Source organism: Bombina bombina, chromosome 6 (assembly GCF_027579735.1).
Source record: "Bombina bombina isolate aBomBom1 chromosome 6, aBomBom1.pri, whole genome shotgun sequence".
Taxonomy (NCBI): domain Eukaryota; kingdom Metazoa; phylum Chordata; class Amphibia; order Anura; family Bombinatoridae; genus Bombina; species Bombina bombina.
Window position 1 is genome coordinate 250,968,884 of NC_069504.1, and position 21,927 is coordinate 250,990,810.

General features: G+C 35.2%; 1 protein-coding gene across 1 annotated transcript in view; it reads right to left on the reverse strand.

The window, feature by feature from the left end:
* Positions 1–21,927, reverse strand: part of TBC1D15 (TBC1 domain family member 15) — a 903,088-nt gene that overhangs the window by 121,508 nt on the left and 759,653 nt on the right. The window contains exons 17-18 of the mRNA XM_053719215.1: positions 14,451–14,567; positions 301–432 (exon numbers count right to left, since the gene is read on the reverse strand). Coding sequence (XP_053575190.1) covers positions 301–432; positions 14,451–14,567 — 249 coding nt within the window. The remainder of the gene's footprint in view (positions 1–300; positions 433–14,450; positions 14,568–21,927) is intronic.

Consider the following 21,927-nt stretch of genomic DNA (forward strand, 5'->3'; position numbering starts at 1 on the left):
TATATATATATATATATATATATATATATATATATATATATATATATATATATATATATATATATATATATATATACACACACATACACACAGTTGTGCTCATAAGTTTACATACCCTAGTAGAATTTATGATTTATTGGCCATTTTTCAGTGAATATGAATAATAACACAAAAACTTTTCTTTCACTCATGGTTAGTGTTTGGCTGAAGCAATTTATTATCAATCAACTGTGTTTACTCTTTTTAAATCATAATGATAACAGAAACAACCCAAATGACCCTGATCAAAAGTTTACATACCCTGGTGATTTTGGCCTGACCTGTGATCTGTTTTCTTGAAATTAGTGTGTGTGTATAAAAGGTCAATGAGTTTCTGGACTCCTGACAGACCCTTGCATCTTTCATCCAGTGCTGCACTGTCGATTCTGGATTCTGAATCATGGGGAAAGCAAAAGAATTGTCAAAGGATCTGGGGGAAAAGGTAGCCCTCAGTTTACGCTGGGGTTAGGTTCCAGAAGGAATGGTTGTAAATTGAAACCGAGTTTATAATGTAAGTCAATGGGAAGTGAGGGAGATAGGTTCCAAGCCCCTCTCAAAATTGTCATAAGTAACACCTAATACATTATTTTTAAAGCTTTGAAATGAAGACTTTAAATGCTAAACAGCATTATAAACCTAATAAAATAATCACACAACACAGAATATATAATTAAACTAAGTTAAATGAACAAAAAAATTTGCTAAACAGCATTATAAACCTAATAAAATAATCACACAACACAGACTTCACTTGCATTTTTCTGCAAACAGTTCTTTCTATGCATTCCAATCTGGACTGATTTATAGACAGAAAGATATAGTTCCTTTGAAATCTGCTCGATAGCTCAGTTCTGGTTAAACTGATTAATTTCAGCTTGCTTGGCTTTGCTGCAACAGAAGCTAACAGCTCCACCTACTGGCTATTTTAATAAATGCACTGCTTCTCAATGCTTTTCAATAGCAGTCACATGACTGGGAAAAAAGGTTGTTATTCTGAAACGGTGTAAATTGAACCGTTGTAAAACGAAGGCCATCTGTAATTGAGAATGCAAATCAGCAGTGTTCAAACTCTAATAAAGAAGTGGAAAATGAGGGGTTCTGTTGAAACTAAACCACGGTCAGGTAGACCAACTAAAATTTCAGCCACAACTGCCAGGTGAAATACAGGACATGTGGTGTGGCTGTTTCAAGATGCACAATAAGGAGGCACTTGAAGAAAGATGGGCTGCATGGTCGAGTCAGCAGAAGAAAGCTATTACTACGCAAATGCCACAAAGTATCCCGCTTACAATATGCCAAACAGCACAGAGACCAGCCTTAAGCCTTAAACCTTCTGGCACCAAGTCATTTGGAGTGATGAGACCAAAATTTAGCTTTTTGGCCCCAACCATAAATGCTACATTTGGGGAGGAGTCAACAAAGCCTATGATGAAAGGTACACCATTCCTACTGTTAAATACGGAAGTGGATTGCTTATGTTTTGGGGATTTCTGAGCTACGGCACAGGAAATTTGGTCAGAATTGATGACAAGATGAATGCAGTATGTTATCAAACAGAACGCTTCATTTTCCACTTCTTTATTAGAGTTTGAACACTGCTGATTTGCATTCTCAATTCCTTGGATATATTTTTATATCCCTTTCCTGTTTTATACAGTTCAACTACCTTTTTCCCCACAGATCCTTTGACAATTCTTTTTCTTTCCCCATGACTCAGAATCCAGAAATGTCAGTGCAGCACTGGATGAAAGATGCAAGGGTCTGTCAGGAGTCCAGAAACTCATTGACCTTTTATGCACACACACAAATTACAAGCAAACAGATCATAGGTGAGGATGGTTACCTTTAATAGCCATTCAAACCCCTTTGTGTCAACTTGTGTGCATATTATCAGGCCAAAATCACCAGGGTATGTAAACATTTGATCAGTGTCATTTGGGTAGTTTCTGTTGCCATTATGATTAAAAAAAGAATAAACACAGTTTATTGATAATAAATGGCTTCAGCCAAACACTAACCATGAGTGAAAGAAAAGTTTTTGTGTTATTCATATTCTCTGAAAAATGGCCAAGAAATCATAAATTCTGCCAGGGTATGTAAACTTATGAGCACAACTGTATATATATACAGGTGGCCCTCATTTTACAACGGTTCAATTTACACCGTTTCAGAATAACAACCTTTTTTCCAGTCATGTGACTGCTATTGAAAAGCATTGAGAAGCAGTGCATTTATGAAAATAGCCAGTAGGTGGAGCTGTCCGCTTGTGTTGCAGCAAAGCCAAGCAAGCGGAAATTAATCAGTTTAACCAGACCTGAGCTATCAAGCAGATTTCAAAGGAACAAGATCTTCCTGTCTATAAATCAGTCCAGATTGGAATGCATAGAAAGAACTGTTTGCAGAAAAATGCAAGTGAAGTCTATGTTGTGTGATTATTTTATTAGGTTTATAATGCTGTTTAGCAAATGTTTTTTGTTCATTTAACTTAGTTTAATTATATATTCTGTGTTGTGTGATTATTTTATTAGGTTTATAATACTGTTTAGCATATAAAGTCTTCATTTCAAAGCTTTAAAAATAAATGTATTAGGTGTTACTTATGACAATTTTGAGAGGGGCCTGGAACCTATCTCCCTCACTTCCTATTGACTTACATTATAAACTGGGTTTCAATTTACAACAGTTTCGATTTACAACCATTCCTTCTGGAACCTAACCCCGGCGTAAACTGAGGGCTACCTGTATGTATATATATATATATATATATATATATATATATACACACACACAGTTGTGCTCATAAGTTTACATACCCTGGTAGAATTTATGATTTATTGGCCATTTTTCAGTGAATGTGAATGATAACACAAAAACTTTTCTTTCACTCATGGTTAGTGTTTGGCTGAAGCAATTTATTATCAAACAACTGTGTTTACTCTTTTTAAATCATAATGATAACAGAAACTACCCAAATGACCCTGATCAAAAGTTTACATACCCTGGTGATTTTGGCCTGACCTGTGATCTGTTTGCTTGTAATTAGTGTGTGTGTATAAAAGGTCAATGACTTTCTGGACTCCTGACAGACCCTTGCATCTTTCATCCAGTGCTGCACTGCCGATTCTGGCCCCAACCATAAACGCTACATTTGGGGAGGAGTCAACAAGACCTATGATGAAAGGTACACCATTCCTACTGTGAAATACGGAGGTTGATCGCTTATGTGTTGGGGATTTCTGAGCTACGGCACAGGAAATTTGGTCAGAATTGATGGCAAGATGAATGCAGTATGTTATCAAACAGAACGCCTCATTTTCCACTTCTTTATTAGAGTTTGAACACTGCTGATTTGCATTCTCAATTCCTTGGATATCTTTTTATATACCTTTCCTGTTTTATACAGTTCAACTACCTTTTTCCCACAGATCCTTTGACAATTCTTTTTCTTTCCCCATGACTCAGAATCCAGAAACGTCAGTGCAGCACTGGATGAAAGATGCAAGGGTCTGTCAGGAGTCCAGAAACTCATTGACCTTTTATACACACACACTAATAACAAGCAAACAGATTACAGGTGAGGATGGTTACCTTTAATAGCCATTCAAACCCCTTTGTGTCAACATGTGTGCATGTTATCGGGTCAAAATCACCAGGGTATGAAAAATTTTGAATGTTTGGTAGGTTTAGACTGTCTAGCTGGTGGGGAATCTAGCACACCTGAAGTAAACTTTATCCCAAAGTTTAAAGAGTTATAGTTAGTTGTAGTAGGTGGCGCAAAACAAGTTGCTATTCCCAATGTGTCTTACTGTAAATATGTGTGATAATATGTGGGCTCAATATATGTTAATGTTTTGATGAGTCCTAATTTTATATTCTCTTTTGGAAAAAAATGGATGTCGAAACTATTTAAGAAATAAATATGATCCTTTATTTGATTATGGTAAATTTACCCAATAGTAGTGATGCTAAAAGTACAGTTAAACAAAAATTATTACAATTCCTTCAAAGTTTAAAAAATGACACCGGTGTCTCTATGTATAAAAATGTACATAATATATAAAAAATAAATTAAATTAAAATAATAACGTTGAAATCTTATAATTTATACAGTTTTGGGTTTATCACAAGTTGTAATTTCTAACAGAATGTTTGTAGATACAATTTTATAGTGGATAAAACAATAGTTGCTGTATAGTTCATATAGGATACTTTGTTTCAAGTTCAGCTATGCAATTGAGATCTTATCTTAGGCAACTATATATCAAATGTAGAGGTATGTTGGTGCGATTTTTATCACACTATAATATAAGTATACAAATTAGTACCTTGAAGTGTATCTGTTTGATATCACTTTTGTGAGATAATTGCGGTTAAATAAACGCCGCTATGCCAGTGTTTTGATTAAGTTTCAAGATCAAGCTGGTGGCAGTTCTATATGAGCTGCTGGTGGTTAAATAAATGCCGCTTTGGTTTCCTCTTATTAGGTGGGCTTATCTGTTTGCTGCGAGAAAATTCACTTTTATATAAGTGTTTGGGTAGTTGTCAGGGGCGGACTGACAAGTCGGGCAATTCGGCCCATGCCCGAGGGCCCTGCATGTGTTAGAGGGCCCGCAATTCCTGCAGGGAGTTGCATCATGCAGCACTAAGTTGATGTGTTTTTTATTTATTTTTTAATTTTATTTATTTTACATATTTTTTATTTATTGTTTTGGGCTGTGGCTTTTCTCTGGGAGCGGGAGTTTATGGGGTTCAGCCAGGACTATAAATTAAATCTCAACGGGCAAGATATATTTAAATTATATTACCCGCGCAGGCTTTTGTAGAGGAGTTTGAGAGTAGGTGGAGCTAAGCAGCTACTAGATACCGCTGCTGTTTTGAATCAGATTCAGCATTTCAGAGAGGCAGTGAGGCCACTGTGTGAGGAGTGCAGTGTCAGCCTGCAGACAGAGCTGGAACCGGGTAAGAAATAAGCAATGGGATGGCAGCTCCTGTGCTTAGAGATCCCAGACCCCCACACATTAAAATATATGTCCTAGTTACATTTGATAGAGCACCTGTGAGCACAGCACTAGCACATTTAACCAGGGCATATAATTTCAATGTGTGTGGGTCTGGGATGAAGGCTGAGCTGCGTTACACTCTCTGTGCTAAATGCTTTTGCAGAGTAACAGTCAAATTGTACGTGTGCACACAAACTCCCCTTCTGCTGCTGGAGTCAAGGATGGAATTCAGAGGCATGGGGGCTGCAGCACATCTAGTTGCCGATGTTTACACTACCCTCTAGCCACTGTACTGAGAAAAAGTCATAAATATCCCCTTATCATTATCAGCTCTCCCAATCAACAGTCAGAGCTTTTTATGGGAGTCCCCAGCATTTGTAAGGGAGTGTGAATATCGGCAAAACTTACATGTGTGAGTGAATGACAGCATGCAAGGAGGAGAGCTAAATGTTAAAGTGCACATCTGTGATCAAATAAATGGTCACCTGGGATCAATCATAAATGTTAAGCCACTTTAAACAATTTTATTTAAGCAGAGGAACTCAGAACACATTTCTATTACTGTAAACACCTCTGTACTTTAGGCATAATGACTTCATAATAAAGTGCTTTATAGTAACTAAGATTTCCATGATTCACTTTGTATTAGTTCTAAGGTTTTGCTTGTCTTATTATAACTGTGAAAGCCTAACCCCTTATAGTAACCATGATATCAGACTATGTGTGAAATAAGATACAGTTCCTACAATATTGGGACCAGACTGTAGAACAAAATGTTGTAGCTCAATACAAGCACAGACCAGGTTATTTTTAACAGTATCAGTGCTTAATCTATAGACTTGCAGCACCCATTAAATGAAGTAACCTATGAGTACTTGAGTTAAATACAGATATAGTTTCTGTATATGTGATATTAAAATCTTTAAAATCATACCTAGGTAGGCTCAGGAGCATCAATACACTACTGAGAGCTAGCTGGTGATTGGTGGATACACATACAGTATATGCCTCTTGTCATTGGCTCACCCAATATGTTCAGCTAGCTCACAATAGTGCATTTCTGCCCCTGAGCCTACCATGGGTTACTAGTCAACAAAAGGATACCAACAAAATGAAGCAAATTTGATAACAGAAGTAAATTGGCATTTTGTATACAATTACATGCACTATCTGTAATATCATAGTTTAATTTTTACTTTTTGTCCATTTAAAACACCATATAACTCCCTTATTTAAAAAAAAAAATTCAACCAAGCATCACATGCCCCAGACTAAGTTAAAGGCTCTTTTTATTTGTTTCCTCAAAACCAGACACCAGCTGTCCTTCACCAATATACTGGACAATCTGTGATTTTAACCCCTTGTCTGTCCCTCACTACTTTCTGCTCCGTACTTTAGTGCATATAGGCATGGGGATTTTAATTTTTTTGCACAAACACGTGTTAATTTACAATATTTAGTTTGTGTTAAAAATATTTAAAGGGACAGTCAAGTTTAAAAATTGTTTTCATTATTTAAATAGGGCATGTAATTTTAAACAACTTCCCAATTTACTTTTATAACCAATTTTGCTTTGTTCTCTTGGAATTCTTAGTTGAAAGCTAAACCTAGGAGGTTCATATGCTCATTTCTTAGACCTTGAAGGCCGCCTCTAATCTGAAAGCATTTTGACAGGGCTTGAGGGCATTAGTTCATGTGTTTGTTATAGATAACATTGAGCTCAGGCACGTGAAGCTCCTAGGAGTCAGCACTGATTTTCTAAAAATGCAAGTCTGTCCAAAGAACTGAAATAAGGGGGCAGTTTGCAGAGGCTTAGATACAAGGTAATAACAGAGGTAAAAAGTATATTATAACTGTGTTGGTTATGCAAAACTGGGAAATGGGTAATAAAGGGGTTATCTACCTTTTTAAACAATATAAATTCTGGTGTTTACTGTCCCGTCAAGGAAAAAATTGTCTCTTTATATGGCAATTAAAAACATGGTGAGGAGCGGCATATGAGGTGGGAGGGGCAGAGGAGGTAGGGAGGTGGAGCAAAGAGGAGGTGTGGGGGGCCCTGCCACACTTTTGCCCGGGGGCCCTGGTTGGTCTCAGTCCGCCCCTGGTAGTTGTCGTGGCCGCTCAGTTACCTTATCCTTTGTCGGTCAGTGCCCGATCGCGCTCTTAAGGGTTTCTTGGTGGGATCTTCGTTACGGTTAAGTGCTAACCGTTTGCTGATGTTTTTTAAGTATCTCCGGTTTTTCTTTTCTGTGGCTTGTCTGTCGGTCAGTGACCGATCACGATGGTATGGTTGTTGGATAACCTCCTGATGTGGAATTTTTGCGTGCCTTTCCGGTCTGTTGTTCCCAGGTTTCTTAGATGTCGGTCAGTGACCGATCTGGGTGCTGAAATGTGGTTGTTGGGATAAGTAGAAAGTTTGTAGGATAAGTAGAAAAAGGATTTCTAGTTATCAATGTGATCTTTGCGGTTAAATATATGCCGCTCAGTGGGAACTTGAATATTTCAACTGGGTATAGCTGGTATTCACTTTGTCTTCTCAAATCCTGTGCAGGTGTGCTCCGGTATCAACATGTTTCGGCTGGACAGCCTTTTTCAAGATACCAGATGTGGGGATTCAAAGGCTATTTAAAGCCTCTCTAATTTAGCAATAAATCACTAATTGTTGATATACATAAAATCAAAATAATCAGGAACAATTATAAAATGCTGTTTTATTATATAACATAGGTATCCTTGGGTCTTAATTATAATATAGTTGTGTGTTTTTATGTAGCGATAAACATTTTATATGATTACTTTTAAAATAGAGAAAGATATTATATATCTTAATGTCAATTACATTTAGAGTGTATATTTTAGTCACTTTATGAAACCATGGATATTTTTAAAAGGTTTCTGTAATTAGAGCGTAATATTAGAGTGAAATAATTTGTCTATACTTATCGTTGTATGGATATTTTAACCATAAAATATAGTTAAAACGGGGCCAATGGTGAAATTAGAATTTAGTGAAATAAAAGTTAGATGGGCCAAAAGAGAATATAAATTTAAGTGAATCTTTTGACTCTAGTTTGAATGTTTCTATTTGTTATCTGTGGGCTACAATAACCAGATAGTGGGTATTGTAAAAATATAGTAAAGAGCTGTATGATCCAATGAGTGTGTTGTACCAATACTTTTCTAGTTTTTGTGGATATTAGTATTATCGGATGAGAGATTAGCCTTCTTGTATGAATTTTTATAATTATTGTAGGAATTTTAAAATTTCAAGTTGTTTGTCCTTAGACTGTAAAACTAAGTTGAAATTTTGTCAAATATATATATATTTTATTTTAGAATTCTATTGTATTTAATCAACTTGGTTTGTTAGTGTGATGGCTTGGTTTTTATGATCTTAAAAAATGGCCTATGTGTTAGTTTAAATTTCAAGTGGTGTGTCCTTAGACTGTAAAACTATATATTTATTTATGATATATATATATATTTTCTTGAGTAGTTTTATTATGTTTAGTAAATATGTTTTAATGGTGTGTTTGCGTGTTTTCGTGTCTATACTTATCGTTGTATGGATATTTTAACCATAAAATGGAGCCAATTGTGAAATAAAAATTAGTGAAATAAAAATTAGTGAAATAAAAGTTAGATGGGCCAAAAGAGAATATAAATTTAAGTGAATCTTTTGACTCTAGATTGAATGTTTCTATTTGTTATCTGTGGGCTACAATAACCAGATAGTGGGTATTGTAAAAATATAGTAAAGAGCTGTATGATCCAATGAGTGTGTTGTACCAATACTTTTCTAGTTTTTGTGGATATTATTATTATCGGATGACAGATTAGCCTTCTTGTATGAATTTTTATAATTATTGTAGGAATTTTAAAATTTCAAGTTGTTTGTCCTTAGACTGTAAAACTAAGTGGTAATTTTGTCAAATATATATATATTTTATTTTAGAATTCTATTGTATTTAATCAACTTGGTATGTTAATGTGATCGCTTGGTTTTTATGATCTTAATCTTTATAAAAATGGCCTATGTGTTAGTTTAAATTTCAAGTGGTGTGTCCTTAGACTGTAAAACTATATATATATATATATATATATATATATATATATATATTTTTTTTTATGATATATATATATATATATTCTTGAGTAGTTTTATTATGTTTAGTAAATATGTTTTAATGGTGTGTTTGCGTGTTTTCGTGATATTTATCTTATAGAATTGCATTGAGGTCTAGTTCGCTATTGAGGCCTTTTGGGTGTAGAGTTTTCATTTTGAAAATCAATTCTGCTTCATGGTATAGTAGCTTTTTTTCCATATTTCCGCCTCTACCATCTGTCTTTATTTTCTTAATGCCCCAAAATTTCATGTCATTTGGGTTACCTTTGTGGAATTCTTTAAAGTGGGCATAAAGTCTGGTATTATCTTTTTCTTTTTCTATGCATCTGATGTGTTCTCTTATTCTTTCTTTCAGTTTCCTTCCCGTTTGACCTAGGTACTGTAGTTTACATGAGCACTGAATTAAATAGATTATGTTGGTGTCAGTGCATCTTATGGTGTCATTAATCTTCAGTTCTTTCTGGGTTACATTAGATTTTACCTTTTTGGTTTTGGTGCTAAATTTGCATGATTTGCATACATGACATGGAAAAAATCCTAATAGTTTTTCATTGTTTAAGTTGTATTGCTGGGGACCTGTTTTTGATTTAAATTCGCTTGGCGCTAAGATATTCTTTAAATTAGTGGCCTTTCTGAATATAACATCAGGGCAATATTTTAGTCTTTTCCCTATTATGGGGTCACTTCTGGCTATGTGCCAGTGTTTCTTTACAATGTTCTCAATTAGTTTATGTTGACTAGAAAATGATGTAATAAATGGAATGTCATATGGATCTTTTCCTGCCTTGTTAGTCATATTGCTGTCTTCTAGTAGTGACCTCCTGTCTATTTGTCTAACCAGTTTGTTGGTTTCTAGTAGTTGTTTGGGGTGGTATCCTTTCTCTAAAAATCTGTTGTGCAAGATCTCTGCTTGTGAGTCATAATCTGCGATGTGTGTGCAGTTTCTTCTGATTCTTGAGAATTGCCCTTTTGGTATGTTTCTTTTCCATTTATTATGATGGCAGCTTTTAAAATCAATATAGCTGTTGGCATCGACTTTTTTAAAAAAGGTGGTTGTGGTTATTTCATTATTTATTATAGATATTTCTATATCCAGAAAATTAATTTTTACTTTGTTATATTCATATGTGAATATTAATCCGAAATCATTGGTGTTAAAATCTGAAATGAATTGTTCTAGTAGTTCCTCATCACCTTTCCAGATAATGAATATATCATCAATAAACCTTTTGTAGAGCACGAGATTCCCACCCCACGGAGTTCCGGACAAAAAAAAGTTCTTCAAAATGCCCTACGAACAAATTGGCGTAACTGGGTGCGAATCTCGTGCCCATGGCTGTGCCCTTTTTTTGCAAATAGTAATGCCCATTAAATGAAAAATAGTTATTCTTAAGAATAAACTCCATACAGTCTAATATGAATTCTTGCTGTACTTTTGACATTTCTGTATCTCTTAGTAGATAGGAATGAGTAGCCTCTAGACCTTTCTGATGTTCTATGCAAGTGTATAAAGAACTCACGTCACACGTGACTAAGATGTAGTTATCTTCCCGTTTTAAATTTTCTATTAGATTTAAAAAATGTTTGGTGTCTTTGAGATGTGATGGTATAGATTTCACATATTTCTGTAGGTAATAATCTGTGTATTGCGATAGGTTAGATGTTAGGGAACCAATTCCTGAGATGATTGGTCTGCCTGGGGGGTTGGTGATGCTTTTATGGATTTTGGGCAGGAAATAAAAGACTGGTGTCCTTGGGTGATCAATTTCTAGAAATCTACTTTCTTGGTTATTAAGAATACCTTTGTTTTTTGCTGTAAGTATCATTTTGTCCAAGTTTTTCTTCATGGATTCTAAGGGGTTCCCAGTCAATTTTTTATATGTTGCCTCATCTCCCAATAATCTATATGCTTCATTAAGGTAGTGTACAGTGTCCATTATAACCACTCCCCCACCTTTATCAGCTTGTTTAATCGTTATGTCTTTGTTCTCTTTTAGATCTTTTAAAACTAAATTTTCTTTTTTGGTTAGATTCCATTTTAAGTCTTTTTTATCGTCTATTTTTTCAATATCTTCTTTTACCTTTTTTTCCGAATATTTCTATTGCACTACCTTTTTCTTGTGTGGGGTTGAAATCAGATTTCTGTTTGAGATTAGTATGAATGTATGTGGAAGTATAGTTAATAGTACTTTCTAAAGGATTTTTTTGAAAATATTTTTTAAGTGCTAGTTTCCTTGTGAACTGGTTGACATGGATTAGAGTCTCAAATTTGTTGATTCTATTGGTTGGTGTGAATGATAGTCCTTTACTTAATACAGATTTCTGTTCATTGTTGAGAGCTACTTTACTGAGATTAAAAATGCCTTTTGGTTCTATTTGGATTTTTTCGTGGCTTTCTTTGGTTCTACCTCCTCTTCCTCTGTGTCCTCTAATCTTCTTTTGCCTTTTGGGGGGTCGTGGGTTTGGATTGGGCCCTCTTCTAAAAAAGATAACCTTGAACTGTGTATTTTTGCTGGAACTGCTGGTGTTCTGTGATCATCATTTTCGTGGGTTAATGAACTGTATGTATCTGTTATTAGTTTCAATATTTCTTTCAGTCTGGTGGTTGTGTGATTCTTTGTGTCTAGGTGAATGTGTTTTCCTCTGGTGATTTGTCGGTGTTTCCCAATCTTTTTGTTCTGTGTGCTGATATCTCCAGTTAGTGTGCATATTGTCTTCGTTGTGTCTGTTATTCCTATCTCTGTGGTTAGTTGGTGTTTCCCAATCTTTTTGTTCTGTGTGTTGGTATCTCCAATTTGTGTGCATATTATCATCATTGTGTCTATTATACATATCTCTGTGTTTATCAAAGTGCCTATTGCTGTGATTATGTGAATTTTTGTGGAAATCTCTTTCATTTCTAAAATCATCATTTCTATATTGATCATTGTTTTGATTTTGATAGTCTCGTTGATTGTCATTAAAATGTTTATAGTTGTGGTGTGTAGAGAAATGTCTTTGTTCTCTATTTTTCAAATCATAATTTCTATTGTGATTATAATTATATCTCCAGTGTCCTTGATTCCTATATTCGTGGTTATTTCTATATTCATAATTATGTGATTTGTGATCTCTGTAATTGTTATAGTAGTTGTTGGTGTCATGTTGTCTATTGAAATTGTTTCTATTATTTCTATTGTAATCGTTGTTAGTATATTGTCTCTCATTGGGATTCCTATTTTGCATAGTGTTTCTATTTGTGATTCTTTCTCTTTGGTCGTTTCGTGAAGTTTGGTATGTTGTGTTGTTTGATGCTTCTATATCATTCATTGGTTTTCTACTGCTGAATAGATGTTTATGATTCTCGAATTTATTATCAGGGTCTTGATTATCTGTTCCCTTATAGTCACTTAAATCTCTGTTGAATTTCCTCCATTTTACTTCAAGAATATCTTTGTTTAAATCGCCTAATTTTTTAGCTATTTCTTGTTGTTTTGAATTTAGTGTATCGTTCAGTGTTGTCTTATCTAGTATTTCTTTACACTTTTGGATTTTTATCCCTAGGTCTTGTGTGGTGGCTTCTCTAGATTTTATGATTACATTTATAAGTTTGCTGGAAGCTGTTTCTAGAATATCATACCATTCTTTTTGATGTTCTTCATTAAGTTCGAAGGCACAGTCTTTTTTTAGCCTAAGTCCCCTTGGGACCATATTTTCTTTAATATACTTTTTAAGAAAAGCTAGTTCTAATTTTTGTTTGATTTCTTTAAAAAGGATGTTCTCTAGCTCACTTAATGTTGTCTCTTTCATTTATGGTGTCGTTTTTATATTTATTATATGTTGAGTCTGATGGATCTAATTTGTATACTTATATTATAGTGTGATAAAAATCGCACCAACATACCTCTACATTTGATATATAGTTGCCTAAGATAAGATCTCAATTGCATAGCTGAACTTGAAACAAAGTATCCTATATGAACTATACAGCAACTATTGTTTTATCCACTATAAAATTGTATCTACAAACATTCTGTTAGAAATTACAACTTGTGATAAACCCAAAACTGTATAAATTATAAGATTTCAACGTTATTATTTTAATTTAATTTATTTTTTATATATTATGTACATTTTTATACATAGAGACACCGGTGTCATTTTTTAAACTTTGAAGGAATTGTAATAATTTTTGTTTAACTGTACTTTTAGCATCACTACTATTGGGTAAATTTACCATAATCAAATAAAGGATCATATTTATTTCTTAAATAGTTTCGACATCCATTTTTTTCCAAAAGAGAATATAAAATTAGGACTCATCAAAACATTAACATATATTGAGCCCACATATTATCACACATATTTACAGTAAGACACATTGGGAATAGCAACTTGTTTTGCGCCACCTACTACAACTAACTATGAAAAATTTTGATTAGGGTCATTTGGGTAGTTTCTGTTGTCAGCCAAACACTAACCATGAGTGAAAGAAAAGTTTTGTGTGAAATCATAAACTCTGCCAGGGTATGTAAACTTATGAGCACAACTGTGTGTGTGTGTATATATATATATATATATGATACTGTTAATTCAAAATACATATCTATACCTATATATCTATAGGAATCGATAAACAGGTATAGGTATATACAGAAATATAAAAAGAAATATGTATTTACAATAAAAAATAAATTTTCTGTATGTGAAGAACATAGGAATGTGAAATATTCATAATTCATGTCAAGTTTAGCACACTTGAATAAACTCGATCGGGTAAGCGCATGAGTATGGGTGTTAGTTTTCTTGTTCAATTTGTGCACTCCATTGTAGTCTATGGGGGAATACTTTAATGCAATTGCTTCTTCACAAAGTCTATCTTTTTGCGCGCGATGGGCTTTGCTCATGCGCAAACCTTTTACTTTCAACTCCATTTAGAGAAGTTAAAGCGTGCACGGAAGCGCAAAATAGCGCTCCACTCATATTCTAGCCCTTAATATGCCTATCCATTCAAAAGTTCTTAACATTTGTAAACACAGAAGGCACATTTTTAAATTATAGCTGAATAACAAAATGCATAATTTAATTAAACAATCTTTTGTTCTGATTTTTTTATTTTTTACTTAAAAAATCCGTAACTTCATTCTAATTATTTAGGAAATTATTTTACACCAGAAGAAATATAATTATTGAAATCTAGCAATTATTGAAAAGGATACACTGTTGGACGTTATCTTTTGTATTCTAATCACAGCTTCTAATTTTCAAGTACTCAAAAATGTAAAAAAATAAATACAAATACGTACCTTAAGAATTTCATTAAAACCATAATGTTTCTCCATTATTTGTTGTTTTTCAGATTCTAGAATAGCACAGCAAATGAGCAAATGAAAATTTTCGCAGGGTAATTCTGTCCACATTACCTATATAAGTGTATAAAAAAAAAAGTTGTAATTGTGTTTTATTGTGGAACACATTTAAAAAGAAGTAATATGTAACCAATAATGGGCCAGATAACAAGTGGAGCACTAATTTATCGAGCTTGCGGTAGCAATTAGCGCTCAAAAAATTAGCCAGAGGTCAGACCTCTGGTCAATTTTTAAAATGTCCCCAAATTACCCCCAAAATAACATGTGAGGTCCCGTTTTGAAAGTAAATAATTAGCTTTTTTTAAAAAATGGCACTAAGCAGTTTTTAGGATTAAAGTGTGTGGGGTGTAAGAAAAAAAACGACACTGAAAAGTGCCTTTATATAGCTGCCTATGGGGAACTGTGTGTTATTTATAAATATATATATTTATGTGTTAATATGTGTGTATATACACATAAAACATAATTTATGTAAGAACGTACCTGATAAATTCATTTCTTTCATATTGGCAAGAGTCCATGAGCTAGTGACGTATGGGATATACAATCCTGCCAGGAAGGGCAAAGTTTCCCAAACCTCAAAATGCCTATAAATATACCCTCACCACATCCACAATTCAGTTTAATGAATAGCCAAGTAGTGGGGTAATAAAGAAAGGAGTAAAAAGCATTAACAAAGGAATTTGGAAATAATTGTGCTTTATACAAAAAAATCATAACCACCATAAAAAAGGGGGTGGGCCTCATGGACTCTTGCCAATATGAAAGACATGAATTTATCAGGTAAGTTCTTACATAAATTATGTTTTCTTTCATGTAATTGGCAAGAGTCCATGAGCTAGTGACGTATGGGATAGCAATACCCAAGATGTGGGACTCCACGCAAGAGTCACGAAAGAGGGAGGCAAAAAAATAAAAGCAGCCATTTTCCGCTGAAAAAATTAATCCACAACCCAAAATATAAATTTATTCTCGTAAATGAAAGGAAAAAACTTAAATCAAAAGCAGAAGAATCAAACTGAAACAGCTGCCTGAAGAACTTTTCTACCAAAAACTGCTTCGGAAGAAGCAAATACATCAAAATGGTAGAATTTAGTAAATGTATGCAAAGAAGACCAAGTTGCTGCTTTGCAAATCTGATCAACTGAAGCTTCATTCTTAAAAGCCCATGAAGTAGAGACTGATCTAGTAGAATGAGCTGTAATTCTCTGAGACGGGGCTTGACCCAACTCCAAATAAGCTAGATGAATCAAAAACCTTAACCACGAAGCCAAGGAAACAGCAGAAGCCTTCTGACCTTTCCTAGAACCAGAAAATATCACAAATAGACTAGAAGTCTTCCTGAAATATTTAGTAGCTTCAACATAATATTTCAATGCTCTTACTACATCCAAAGAATGTAAGAATCTCTCCAAAGAATTCTTAGGATTAGGACACAAGGAAGGGACAACAATTTTTCTATTAATGTTGTTAAAATTCACAACCTTAGGTAAGAATTTAAATGAAGTCCGCAAAACCGCCTTATCCTGATGAAAAATCAGAAAAGGAGATTCACAAGAGAGAGCGGATTATTCAGAAACTCTTCTAGCAGAAGAGATGGCCAAAAGAAACAACACTTTCCAAGAAAGTAGTTTAATGTCCAAAGAATGCATAGGCTCAAACGGAGGAGTCTGTAAAGCCTTCAAAACTAAATTAAGACTCCAAGGTGGAGAGATGATTTAATGACCGGCTTGATATGAATCAAAGCCTGCACAAAACAATGAATATCAGGAAGTTTAGCAATCTTTCTATGAAATAAAACAGAAAGAGCAGAGATTTGTCCTTTCAAGGAACTTGCAGACCAACCTTTATCCAAACCATCCTGAAGAAACATGTCTAAAAGAATGCCAAGAGAATTTAAGAGAACACCATGAAATGTAAGTCTTCCAAACTAATAAATATTTCTAGAAACAGATTTACGAGCCTGCAACATAGTATTAATCACTGAGTCAGAGAAACCTCTATGACTAAGCACTAAGCGTTCAATTTCCATACCTTCAAATTTAATGATTTGAGATTCTGATGGAAAAATGGACCTTGAGATAGAAGGTCTGACCTTAGTGGAAGTGGCCAAGGTTGGCAACTGGACATCCGAACAAGATCTGCATACAGAAACCTGTGAGGCCATGCTGGAGCTACCAGCAGCACAAACAATTGCTCCATGATGATCTTGGATTTCACTCTTGGAAGAAGAACTAGAGGCGGGAAAATATAAGCAGGTTGATAACACCAAGGAAGTGTCAAAGCATCCGCTGCTTCCGCATGAGGATCCCTGGACCTGGACAGGTACCTGGGAAGTTTTTTGTTTAGATGAGATGCCATCAGATCTATTTCTGGAAGCCCCCACATCTGAACAATTTGAGAAAACACATCTGGGTGGAGAGACCATTCTCCTGGATGTAAAGTCTGACGACGGAGGTAATCCGCTTCCCAATTGTCTATACGTGGGATATGAACCGCAGAAATTAGACAGGAGCTGGATTCTGCCCAAAAAAAGTATTCAAGATACTTCTTTCATAGCTTGAGGACTGTGAGTACCAGCCTGATGATTGACATATGCCACAGTTGTGACGTTGTCTGTCTGAAAACAAATGAACGGTTCTCTCTTCAACAAAGGCCAAAATTGAAGAGCCCTGAGAATCGCACGGAGTTCCAAAATATTGATTGGTAATCTCGCCTCTTGAGATTTCCAAACTCCTTGTGCTGTCAGAGATCCCCAAACAGCTCCCCAACCTGAAAGACACGCATCTGTTGTGATCAAAATCCAGGTTGGACGAACGAAAGAGGCCTTTAGAATTATACGATGGTGATCTAACCACCAAGTCAGAGAAAGTCGAACATTGGGATTTAAGGATATTAATTGTGATATCCTTGTACAATCCCTGCACCATTGGTTCAGCATACAAAGCTGGAGAGGTCTCATATGAAAACGATCAAAGGGTATTGCGTCCAATGCTGCAGTCATGAGACCTAAAACTTCCATGCACATAGCTACTGAAGGGAATGACAGACTGAAGGCTCCGACAGGCTGAAACCAATATCAAACATCTCTTGTCTGTTAGAGACAAAGTCATGGACACTGAATCTATCTGGAAACCTAAAAAGGTTACCCTTGTCTGAGGAATCAAATAACTTTTTGGTAAATTGATCCTCCAACCATGTCTTCGAAGAAACAACACTAGTTGATTCATGTGAGATTCTGCAGAACTTAAAGACTGAGCGAGTACCAAGATATCGTCCAAATAAGGAAATACTGCAATACCCCGCTCTCTGATTACAGAGAGTAGGGCACCTAGAACCTTTCAAAAGATTCTTGGAGCTGTCGCTAGGCCAAAAGGAAGAGCAACAAATTGTTAATGTTTGTCTAGAAAAGAGAATCTCAGGAACTGATAGTGATCTGGGTGAATCGGAATATGAAGATATGCATCCTGTAAGTCTATTGTGGACATATGATGACCTTGCTGAACGAAAGGCAGAATAGTCCTTATAGTCATCATTTTGAAAGTTGGTACTCTTACAAAACGATTCAAAATCTTTAGATCCAAAACTGGTCTGAATGAATTTTCTTTCTTTGGGACAATGAAAAGATTTGAATAAAACCCCAGACCCTTTTCCTGAAACGGAACTGGCATGATTACCCCTGACAACTCCAGGTCTTAAACACACTTCAAAAAAGCCTGAGCCTTTACTGGGTTTACCGGAATGCGTGAGAGAAAAAATCTTCTCACAGGCGGTCTTACTCCGAATCCTATTCTGTACCCCTGAGAGACAATACTCTGAATCCAATGATTTTGGGCCGAATTGATCCAAACATCTTTGAAAAATTTTAATCTGCCCCCTACCAGCTGAGCTGAAATGAGGGCCGCACCTTCATGCGGACTTGGGGGCTGGTTTTGATCTCTTAAATGGCTTGGATTTATTCCAATTTGAAGAAGGGTTCCAATTGGAAGCAGATTCCTGTTCCTTATTTTGTCGAAAGGAACGAAAACGGTTAAAAGCTTTAGATTTGCCCTTAGGTTTTTTATCCTGAGGCAAAAAACTCCCTTCCCCCCAGTAACAGTTGAAATTATAATTTATTACCTTGGAAAGAAAGAGATAGCAATCTGGACTTAGAAGTCATATCAGCATTCCAAGATTTGAGCCACAAAGCTCTTCTAGCTAAAATAGCTAAAGACATAGATTTTTAATAATATCAAAAATGGCATCACAAATGAAATTATTAGCATGTTGAATCAACTTAACAATGCTAGACAAATCATGATCCGATACTTGTTGCGCTAAAGTGTCCAACCAAAAAGTTGAAGCAGCTGCAACATCACCCATCTTTTCCCAAAACTCCAATCTAACTTCTGGCAAAGGATACCATTTTTTAAACCTTGAAGAAGGAATAAAAGAAGTACCAGGCCTATTCCATTCCTTAGAAATCATATCAGAAATAGCATCAGGAACTGGAAAAACCTCTGGAATAACCACAGGAGATTTATAAACAGAGTTTAAACATTTACTAGTTTTAATTTCAAGAGGACTAGTTTCCTCCATATCCAATGTAATCAACACTTCTGACAAAGAACGAATATACTCCAATTTAAATAAATAAGAGGATTTATCAGTGTCAATATCTGAGGCAGGATCTTCTGAATCAGATAGTTCCTCATCAGAGAAGAATAATTCAGTATGTTGCTGGTCATTTGAAATTTCATCAACCTTATGAGAAGTTTTAAAAGACCTTTTACGTTTATTAGAAGGCGGAATGGCAGACAAAGCCTTCTGAATAGAATCAGAAATAAATTATTTTAATTTACAGGTATATCTTGTGCATTAGATGTTGAGGGAACAGCAACAGGTAATGAACTACTACTGATGGATACATTTTCTGCATGTAAAAGTTTATTATGACAACTATTACAAATCACAGCTGGCGGTATAATCACCACAAGTTTACAACAAATGCACTTAGCTTTGGTAGAACTGTTATCAGGTTGCAGGGATTTAACAGTGAATTCTGAGACAGGTTCAGAATGAGATATCTTGCAAATGTAAGAGAAAAAACAACATATAAAGCAAAATTATCAATTTCCTTATATGGCAGTTTCAGGAATGGGAAAAAATGCAAACAAAATAGCTCTCTGACATAGAAAAAAAGAAAGAGGTAAAACGGAATGGGGTCTAAAATAATGAAAATATTTGGCGCCAAGTATGATGCACAACAAACAGAAAAATATTTTTTGGCGCAAAAAACGTACGGAAACGACACACTTGCGTCATAGATGACGCAACCTTGTGAAAGGATCTGGCGTCAACTAAGATGCCGGAAATTACGAATTGCATCTTTTGCCCTTGCGAGCCTAATTCTGCCCGCGAATTTGAAAAATGACAGTCAATTGAAAAAAAACTACACCCCAGGTAAGAAATACATTTCTAAAAAATGCATTTCCCAGATATAAAACTGACAGTCTGTAAAAGGAAATATACTGAAACCTGAATCATGGCAAATATAAGTACAATACATATATTTAGAACTTTATATAAATACATAAAGTGCCAAACCATAGCTGAGAGTGCCTTAAGTAATGAAAACATACTTACCTGAAGACACCCATCCACATATAGCAGATAGCCAAACCAGTACTGAAACAGTTATCAGTACAGGTAATGGAATATGAGAGTATATCGTCGATCTGAAAAGGGAGGTAGGAGATGAATCTCTAAGGTAAGGAGAATCACATTGTAGAGCCGAAAGCTCAGAAACTCTGCGAGGAGAAGAAATAGCAACCAAAAATAAAACTTTCCAAGACAATAATTTAATATCTATGGAATGCATAGGTTCAAACGGAACCCCTTGAATAACCTTAAGAACTAAATTCAAACTCCAAGGAGGAGCACTAAGTCTATACACAAGCCTGATACTAGTCAGAGCCTGACATAAAGATTGAACATACGGAATATCTGCCAGACGTTTGTGTAGCAAAATAGATAAAGCAGAAATCTGTCCATACTTACCGAAAGACACCCAGCCACATATAGCAGATAGCCAAACCAGTACTGAAACAGTTATCAGTAGCGGTAATAGAATATGAGAGTATATCGTCGATCTGAATAAGGGAGGTAGGAGATGAATCTCTACGACCGATAACAGAGAACCTATGAAATAGATCCCATTGAGGAAAACCATTGCATTCAATAGGTGATACTCCCTTCACATCCCTCTGACATTCACTGTACTTTGAGAGGAAATGGGCTTCAAAAATGCTGAGAAGTGCAAATCAATGTAGAAATCTTAGCATAAACTTACTTCACCACCTCCATAGGAGGCAAAGTTTTTAAAACTGAATTGTGGGTGTGGTGAGGGGTGTATTTATAGGCATTTTGAGGTTTGGGTAACTTTGTCCCTCCTGGTAGGACTGTATATCCCATACGTCACTAGCTCATGGACTCTTGCCAATTACATGAAAGAAATATGTATATATACATACATATTTACACTTTTCTGCCCATCGCTGTGCGACTTCCCCTCTTTGCAGCGCTAGGTTCTTATGCTGTATCTCATGAGTTCGCATTACACCTAACTTATAATACCAGCGTACATTTGCGTTCGCATTTATTACTAAGTGGAGTGCAAATATTGCTTTAGCAAAGCGATATTTTGAGCTCCACTAGTAATCTAGTCCAATATGTAGTTAATATGTAGTCAAAAAAGTCATTTATGGAAGCAAAACAGCAGCTCACTGATTTTTTTTTTTATCTGACCTATAGCTGTTGTAATAATTTTCTAAAAGTTGGAATGGGTATTCTTCACAAGCATTTATTGTAATATAAGTTTAATATAAATAATTTCAGTGTAAATTATATACGCTTTTAGGATGACAAATCTCTTCAATTTGGGTAATAAGTCCTTTGTTTGGTAATTATAGCACAACATGGTAAATAGGATTGCTAAGTCTAGCAGCTTCCCTGTCTCACTAGACCTGCAAATACAAATCCAACATGCAATGCTTTTAAAGACTCATCAACAAGAAAAACAGTGACTAATGTGATAAAAATACATCCATGTATAAACAAAATAACATAATTTATGTAAGAACTTACCAGATAAATTAATTTATATCATGGTGGCGAGTCCATAAGCTAGTTACTGATGGGATATACATTCTTACCATGAGGGGGCAAAGTTTCCCAAACATCAAATGCCTATAAATACACCTACCACCTCACTCATACCTCAGTTTAACGTATAGCCAAGTTAGTGAGGTGTATAAGGAGTAAAAGGATAAAAAAAAGAGGAACAGGATAAATAAAGTGATTTATTCATAACCCCCAAAAATGGGTGGGTCTCGTGGACTCTCGCCACCATGAAATAAATGAATTTATCAGGTAA